The sequence below is a fragment of the Cetorhinus maximus genome, chromosome 5 (assembly GCF_964194155.1).
Source record: "Cetorhinus maximus chromosome 5, sCetMax3.hap1.1, whole genome shotgun sequence".
Taxonomy (NCBI): domain Eukaryota; kingdom Metazoa; phylum Chordata; class Chondrichthyes; order Lamniformes; family Cetorhinidae; genus Cetorhinus; species Cetorhinus maximus.
In genome coordinates this window covers 38,751,578-38,760,539 of record NC_135883.1, presented here as the reverse complement: position 1 = coordinate 38,760,539, position 8,962 = coordinate 38,751,578, and the positions used below count along the sequence as shown (strand labels likewise).

Below are 8,962 nucleotides of genomic sequence, written 5' to 3'. Positions count from 1 at the left end.
TTTCAAGGTGGTGTCACGCTGGAGGTAGCAGAAATGGAGAAGGACAAACTGTTGACTAAGGAGGCTGGTGGGGTAGAAGGTGAGGACAAGGGGAACACTATAATGGCTTTGGGAGGGAGGGGAACAATGAGAGCAGAAGTGTGGGAAATGATACCAACCTGGCTGAGAGCTGCGTCAACCACAGTGGGGAAATCCTCGGTTGAAGATAAAGGAAGACATATCAGAAGCGCTGGTAGGAAAGGTTGCATTATTGGAACAGATGTGACAGAGAATTTGGGAGAATGGAGTGAAGTCTTTACAGGAAGCAGGGTATGAGGAAGTGTGGTTTGAGGTAGCTGTGGAAGCCAGTGGGCTTATAATGAATATTTGATGATAGACCATCCCCAGAAATGGAGACAGAAAAATCGAGGAAGGGAAGAGTCACAGATAGACCATGTGAAGGTGAAAGAGGGTGGAAATTGGAAGCAAAGTTGATTAAATTTTCCAAGGCAAGAGGAGGAAACAGCATCAATGCAATCATCAATGTACCAGAAAAAGAGGTAAGGGTAAGGGGAAAGGGCCTGAGTAGGAGTGGAACAAAGGATGTTTAATATACCTCACAAAGAGGCAGGCTTAGCTAGGACCTATGCAGGTACCCATAGTAACACATTATTTTTGGAGAATGGAGTTAGAGGAGTTGTTCAATGCCAGGTGGAGGAAGGTGGTGGTAAATGGAGACTGGTTGGGCCTAGTTCAAGGAAGAAGCAGAGAGCCCTCTGACTATCTTGGTGGGGGATGGAGGTGTAGAGAGATTGGACATCCATGGTGAAAAGAAGATGGCCAGGAAATTGAGAACTTAAAATGACAGAGGGCATTGGAAGAGTCACAGATGTAGATAGGAAGAGACTGAATATGGGGAGGAAAAATAGTCATGATGAGAAGAACTCGGTTCAGTGGGGCAGGAACAGGCTGAAATGATAGGCTTACCAGGGCAATTCTGTTTGTGGATCTTGGGAAGGAGGTAGGAGTGGGCTGTTTGGGGTTGAGGAACTATGGGGTTGGAGGCCAGGCCGTGGAGTGAAGATCTCCAGAGGAGATGAGGTCAGTTGCAGACCTGGGGATGATTTTATGTTCGTTGGTAGGGTCATGGTCCAGTGGGAGGTGGGAGGAAATCTCAGAGAGTTGGCATTCAGCACCTGCAACGTAGAGGTTGGTTTGCCTGACAACAACAGGACCACCCTTGTCAGCAGGTTTGATGACGATGTTATGGTTGAACCTGAGAGAACGAAGTGCTACAAGTTCAAAGAGAGATGTGTTGGTCCATGTGCTGGGAGCAGAGAAATTGAGAAGGCCAATGTCACGCTGACAGTTCTCAATGAAAAGATTTAGAGAAGGTAAGAGGCCAGAGGGAGGAGTCCAGGTGGAGGGGGAATAATGGAGATGGGTATAAGTGTCTGCTGTGCAGGGGAAAGATTCCTGGCCAAAGAAGTGGGCACAGAGGCGAAGGCAACAGAAGAAAATCTCAGTGTTGGGTGAGTTTGAAATTCATTGAGATGGGGGCATCGAGGAATGAAGGTGAATCCCTTGCTAAGGACAAGTTGTTCAAAGTCAGAGAGGGGATGGTCAGAAGGTATGGTGAATACATGGTAAGAAATGAGATTAGAAAAAGGGATGGAATAAGATGGGTGAAGGGGAAGAAACATAGAAACTAGGAGCAGGAGTAGGCCATTCGGCCCTTCGAGCCTGCCTTGCCATTCATTATGATCATGGCTGATCATCCAACTCAATAGCCTGCTCCCGCTTTCTCCCCATATCCTTTGATCCCTTTTGCCCCAAGAGCTATATCTAACTCCTTCTTGAAAACATACAATGTTTTGGCCCCTACTACTTTCTGTGGTAATGAATTCCATAGGCTCACCACTCTCTGGGTGAAGAAATTTCTCCTCATCTCAGTCCTAAATGGTCTACCCCGTATCATCAGACTGTGACCCCGGTTCAGGACTCCCCCACCTTCGGGAACATCCTTCCTGCATCTACCCTGTCTAGTCCTGTTAGAATTTTATAGATTTCTAAGAGATCCAAAAGGATCCAGAGAGGTGATGCTACTCATGAGTTGTTGAAGCTTGCGATCCTTCACGCCTGAAAGGAAGAAAAAAAACATTTTTTTGTTAAAGTGTCAGATGAGACAAAGGAAAAGGCAAGGTTAGTCTTGGGCAGAAATGTGGACAGAAGCTCATCTCAGGGTCAAATAGGACACCTATTGTGAACTGTCTGTTTCAGCCTCAGACAGTTGCTAAGGAGAGAGATGGAGTCTGTGGCTAGGGAATAGAGTTTATAGTGGGGGTCAAAGACAATGGCTTCAGCCTTCCTAACATTTATCTGGAGAAAATTTCTGCTTACCAGTACTAGATGTCAGACAAGTATTCTGGCAATTCAAAGACAGTAGAGGAGTCGAGAGAGGTGGTGATGGCGTAGAGCTGGGTGTCATCAGCATACATGTGAAAACTAACGCTGTATTTTCTGATGATGTTGGTGACAAGAAGCACCTCGATGGATATAGGAGGGGACTAAGGATAGATCCTCGGGGGGTGGGGGGTGGAGACCAAAGGTAAATTTGCAGAAGTGGGAAGAGAAGCCAGTGTAGATGATTCTCTGGCTATGATTAGATAGATAAGAATGGAACCAGGGGAGTGAAGTCCCACCCAGCTGGACGATGGTGGAGAGGCAATGGAAGCGGATAGTGTGATCAACCATGTCAAAGGTTCCAAACAAGTCACATAGTTGTGAAAAGCCAGCAATTTCTTAAAAATAATGGGGATGCTAAGGGAGAGATGCCTTTTGTGTAACCATTGAATCAGCGTAAATCGACCAAGAGGTTCTGGTATGCATATCTCTTAATCCTCCAGATTTATTGACCGATTTGCCCATTAACAACAGCATTTGTCATTAACAGTCTTATTTTGCCAGCAAGATGTCCTGTCCCCAAAAAGCAGGACAAATCCAATTTGGCCATTTACTGCCCCATCGTTCTAATCTCCATGATTAGCAAAGTGATGGAAGGGCTCGACGACAGTTCTATCAAGCACCACTTACACAGCAATAACCTGCTCACTGATGCTCAGTTTGGGTTCCATGAGGGCCACTTAGCTCCTGACCTCATTACAGCCTTGGTCCAAACATGGACAAAAGATAAAAACAAAATACTGTGGATGCTGGAAATCTGAAATAAAAAAAGAAAATGCTAGAAAAACTCAGCAGGTCTGGCAGCATCTGTGGAGAGAGAAACAGAGTTAATGTTTCAAGTCCATAACACTTTTCTTCAGAGCTAAAGAGAAGTAGAAATGTGATGGATATTATGCTGTTTAAGAGGGGGTAGAGCAAAATAGAAGATAAGCGATAGGTTGGAGCTCAGGAGAGATTCACAAAGATATCATGGACACAAGAGAAAGGGAGTGTTTATGGTAGTGTTAAAGATTAAAGAAGGTGCTGATAGTGGCAAAAAGGTAAGATAGCAGAAGGTGTTAATAGCGGAACCAGGGTCAGTGCTCTGTGAAAGTACAACATAGACACAAGTGACAGATGGCCCTGTGGGGAGGGGGGGTTGGGGAAAAGGATAAAAAAGAAACATATAATAAAAAATTTAAAAATGAATAAATAAATGAAAATTTTTAAAATTGGATTTAAAAAGGGGTAAAGATGGAGGAGAGAGTTCATGGTCTGAAGTTGTTGAACTCAATGTTAAGTCCGGAAAGCTGTAAAGTGCCTTATCGGAAGATGAGGTGCTGTTCCTCCAGTTTGCGTTGGGCTTCACTGGAACATTGCAGTGTGTTGAAATAGCAAGCAACAGAGAGGTCTGGGTCATGCTTGCGGACTGAGTGAAGATGTTCGGCAAAGCAGTCACCCAGTCTCTGTTTAGTCTCCCCAAAGTAGGGGAGACCATATTGGGAGCAACAAATACAGTAGATCAAATTGAATGAGGTGCAAGTGAAGCGCTGCTTCACCTGAAAGGAGGTTTGGGGCTATGGGTGGTGAGAAGATATGCTTGGTGGTGGCATCATGCTGGTGTTGGTGGAAATGGCAGAGGATGACCCTTTGAATGCAGAGGCTGGTGGGGTGAAAAGTGAGGACAAGGGAGACCCTATCATGGTTCTGGGACAGAGGGGAGTAGATGAGGGCAGTGGTGCGGGAGAAGGGTCAGATACGGTTGAGAGCCCTGTCAATCACTGTGGGAGGATCTCTCAGTTAAGAAAAAAGGAAAACATGTCAGAAGTGCCATTTTGGAAGGTAGTATCAGACACGAGGGAGGCGGAGGAACTGAGAGAATGGAATGGAGTCCTTACAGGAAGCAGGGCATGAGGAGATGTAGTCAAGGTAACTGTGGGAGTCAGTGGGCTTGTAATGGTAGACAGCCTAGCACCAGAAATGGAGACAGAGAGGTCAAGGAAGGGAAGGGAAGTGTCGGAGATGGATCTTGTGAAGGTGAGAGGGTGGAAATTGGAAGCAAAATCAATAATTTTTTCCAAGTGCAGATGAGAACGTGAAGCAGCACTAATACAGTTATCAATGTACCGAAAGAAGAGTTGTGGGAGAGGGCTTGAGTAGGACTGGAACAAGGAATAAGAAAAGAGTTAAATTCAAGAGGTGAGGTGAGAGTGACTGCTCTTGACATCAAGGCAGCATTTGACCAAGTGTGGCATCAAGTAGCCCTAGCAAAACTGGAGTCAATGGGAATCAGGGGGAAAACTCTCTGCTGGTTGGAGTCATACGTATCATGAAGGAATGTGGTTGTGATTGCTGGAGGTCAATCATCTCAATTCTGGGACATCACCACAGGAGTTCCTAGGCCAAACCATCTTTAACTGCTTCGTCAATGACCTTCCTTCCATAATAAGGTCAGATGTGGGGATGTTCGCTGACGATTGCACAATGTTCAGCACAATTCGCAACTCCTCAGATACAGAAGCAGTCTATGTCCAAATGCAGCAAGGCCTGGGCAATACCCAAACTTGGGCTGACAAATGATAAGTAGCATTCATGCCAGGCAATGACCATCTCCAACAAGGGAGAATCTAACCATCAACCTTTGACATTCAATGGCATTACCATTACTGAATCCCCTACTATCAACATCCTGGGGGTTACCATTGACCAGAAACTGAACTGGACTAGCCATATAAATACTGTGGTTACAAGAGCAAGTCAGAGGCTAGGAGACACCATTTGCAACTCCTCAGATACTGAACCAATCCATGTCCAAATGCTGCAAGACCTGGACAATATCCAGGCTTCATTACAGCCAATGAAATACTTTTGAAAAGTAATCGCTGCTGTAATGTAGGAAACGTGACAGATAATTTGTGCACAGCAATGTCCCAAAAACAGCAATGTGATAATGACAAGATCATCTGGCTTACTGAGTTTGGTTGAGGATTAAATATTGGCCATGACACCAGGAGGAACCGCACAGTTCTTCCTCGAAATAGTGCCATGGGATCTTACAGATTCTGAGAGAGCTGACAGGGCTTTCGTTCACCGTCTTACCCGCTTTGCACTGAACTCAGAACTCCCCCAGTATTATTCGGGGATATGTAAGACACAGTGTAACCAGGTATGTGCAATGCTATAAATTTACCCAGGTGAATAGGTATATGCACCAGCTCCCTTGGTAGAGCTGGAGTTTGACCTGGCGGCGGTAACTCCTCCCGGCCTGAGGGGGCGCTGCACACACTGGCTGAAACCTCGCCCTGCCCTGTGATCTCGCGAGAGGAGCTGAGCCCGAAGAGCGGAGTGGGTCCGAGAGGCCTTTGTGGGGCTGCGGTGTCTGGGGGTAGGTAGACCCGGGAGCGGCGGCCGAGAAGGGGAGGAAGTAGACAGGGGTAACACCTGCCTTCTTACGCTCGGCCCGAGGACAGCGGGGAGCGGATCGCCGGATCCAGGGCTGGCGGCGCAATGGGCGATGAGTTGGCAAGAAGATCCGAGCCTAAAATGGCCGTGGGGCCTAAAGGTGGGATCATGGGCAGGAAGGGACTAGGGCCCGGCCCACCCGCCGCACGCCTAAAGCCCGGTCTCCCGCCGCAGGCCCGGAGCCTGGGCCTGGCCACCCATCGTGGACTGGAGACCCGGCCTCCCACTGCAGGTCCGGTGCCTAGAGCTTGGGCGTGCTGTAAACAGCCGGAGCGTGAATTACCTGGGGCGGGAATGATGCTGCCTCGTGAATTCTGTGATGGATTATAGGGCGGTAGTTTGTTCCTTTAAATTAACAAACGAATGTTACTGTGCTAATTAGTCCCCTGCTCAGCCCTCCGCGCTAGTTTCTTCCCTTTCAAGAATTTATCCAATGCCCATTTGAAAGTTATTGAATCTGTTTCAGGCAGCGCATTCCAGATCACCATAACTCACTGTGTAAATTACCCCCGCCCCCCCCCCCCCCCCCTTATTTCTGCCTCTAGTTCTTTTGTCAATTACTTTAAATCTTTGTCTTCTAGTTGCCGTTTCTCCTGCCAGTGGAAACAGCTTCTTATTGAGTTTGGACCCTTTATAATGTTGCACACATCTGTTACATCTCTCTTACTTTCTCTGCTCTAATCACAGTATCTTTACAGTGCAGAAGGAGGCCATTCGGCCCACCGAGTCTGCACTGGCTCTCTGAAAGAGCGTCCCACCCAGACCCTGCCTTTTCCCTGTAACCTTGCACATTATCTCTTTTCTGGTAGCGATCGTTTTGAATACCTCGATCGAACCTGCCTCCACCACCCTTTCAGGAAGTTTGTTCCAGACAACCACCCTCTGGGTGAAAAGTTTTTTCCCCATGTCACATTTACTCCTTTTGCCAATTATTTTGAATCTGTGCGACAACTCTTTCCATGTAACTGTAGTCCCTCAGTGACAGATATGAGTCTGAATCAGTGTTTAATGTTGTGATAATAGCCTTAAACCATTTTCCCAAAGATTTGGAAAAAGTAAACTTAGATCATTTGAGCAATTGTGTGAATGTTACCTTACTATGCTTTGTATCTGATGGTATACAGTTTGCAACAAATGTACCATTGGGTGTACCTTTGCAGACAATAATCCACATTTCATAGCATGATGTGTGTGACAATCACAAAAGCCTTGTAATGAAAACACTAATACAGGTCGATTCCTAATGATCCTGAATAAGAATACTTTTTGTTAGGACTGACAGTATGTGAGAAATAAGTGGGTTCTCTGTTTCCTGATGAAATTAAAGAACAGTAGGGGAACTTTGTATTTCATGTTAACATGTTTGCAAATGATGATTTCCCATGTGATATTCATGTATAGATATGTTGAACAATGGTAAATGTTGGGGAGCCTATTGCATGTTGTTCAAAAGTGGAAGAATATCGTTTTAACATTTGAAATTCTTCCATGTTCTTAAGACTTTGTAGTTTCACATTAATTGTGGATCTTCGTATGTGTTGGAAAGGCATTGCTAATGGAAATGTCTGCATATGTAGTTTGTTTATGTATAAAGACCACCTCCATCCCCAGCCACATCGTGCATTTGAGCAGCCAGAAATTATACCTGATTGCCTAACCATTCTGTATGTTATTCTTATAATATACTGCAAGCTGTGAATTGTCTAGTGCAGAATTGCTTCCTTGCTAGTTGGTATATTACTGAACCCTGTGGAAAACGATTGCCCCAGTGTGAGTCCCTCACCTGTGCTATATAAGTTGATCCTGGGGAGAGACTGCAGACTTCGCTTAGCTTCAGGGTCCTTGGGTTACATGGGGGGGGGGGAAAATACAGCGTTTCTGCTCCCAATTTCACTTTATAGCAATGGTTCTTAAATTATGAGTATGTGGAATGGTGTGAACACCCCCACCCCAGCTAACGCAGGGTGGCGTATCAGGCTATCAGGTAGGTTATCATTTGAGATATCTTAAAAAGTGCGATACTTTTGGTGAAGATGCTAGGAATTGTGACATATTTCTTTATAGAAGTGAGCTTGACTTTTTGGTTTTGCTTTTATTATTTGAATCTGTAATTCAGATACTGTTACTGTTTTGTATGGTAAACATTTGTATGATAATTTTATTTGAGGGTTAATTTGTATCAGTTAATGCCAATGCATTTTTTTTTGTTACAGATAACTGGATCGTGCAAATACACAAATGAGCAGAACAACAACCTTGCAGCTGAGAGAATTGGATATCTAACACAGAAGCCAAGACCACCTGTCACCTGTTGGAATTTCGCTTAATGTAAATGAGCCAAGAGTGGTTGTTTTTTTCTGACACCTTCATGAAGAGGGGAGAGAAGCCTGATGGACATAGACAAATGAGGCCAAAAACATTCCCTGCCAGCAACTTTTCTGGGAGTAGTCGCCAGATGTTGCAGGAAATCAGAGAGAGTCTGAGGCATTTACCCAAACCATCAGGTGATGCTGGGAGTACTGATCAAAGTATGATGAAGCTGGGCGCAGAAGATTCAAGACAACAAGGCCGGAATGCTCTAAAATTTGTAACTCACCAAAAAGCCCTTCAGGAGATTCGGAATTCCTTGTTGCCATTTTCAAATGAGTACAGTTCGTCAGTCCGTGGATCCACCGATGTAAACAAGCAAATGTTACAAGATTTAGTAACTGCAGGGTTTGATGAGGTGAGATCTCTTTAAATTGGATGCCATAAAATTCAATTCATTTAGGCTGTGCAAACTATATTGCAAATTCTTTACAGATTGCAAAATTCCATGTTGAAGCTTGCCAAATGGGCTAAGCCTTTGGAACAGTGACAGCATGCTAACAATGCATGCGTTATTAAGTGCCAATTGGCCAGTAAGTTCAGGAAATTCAGAGATATGCCATGATTTATGGCCGACTTATGCCCTTCCGCTGCTATTAGGTCCCTACTTGAAGGCAAAGCTGTGGTGCCAGGTGCAACTCTCTATTGGAATCATATGTCTCCAGCATCCAGTGAAATTTGACTGAAGCAGCAACATCAGTCAAAGTAAACA

General features: G+C 45.2%; 1 protein-coding gene across 1 annotated transcript in view; it reads left to right on the top strand.

Moving 5' to 3' along the window:
* The first annotated feature begins 5,723 nt into the window (after window positions 1-5,723).
* Window positions 5,724-8,962, top strand: part of lats1 (large tumor suppressor kinase 1) — a 43,813-nt gene continuing 40,574 nt past the window's right edge. Inside the window, exons 1-2 of the mRNA XM_078541777.1 lie at window positions 5,724-5,806; window positions 8,097-8,608. Coding sequence (XP_078397903.1) covers window positions 8,216-8,608 — 393 coding nt within the window. The 5' untranslated portion in view covers window positions 5,724-5,806; window positions 8,097-8,215. The remainder of the gene's footprint in view (window positions 5,807-8,096; window positions 8,609-8,962) is intronic.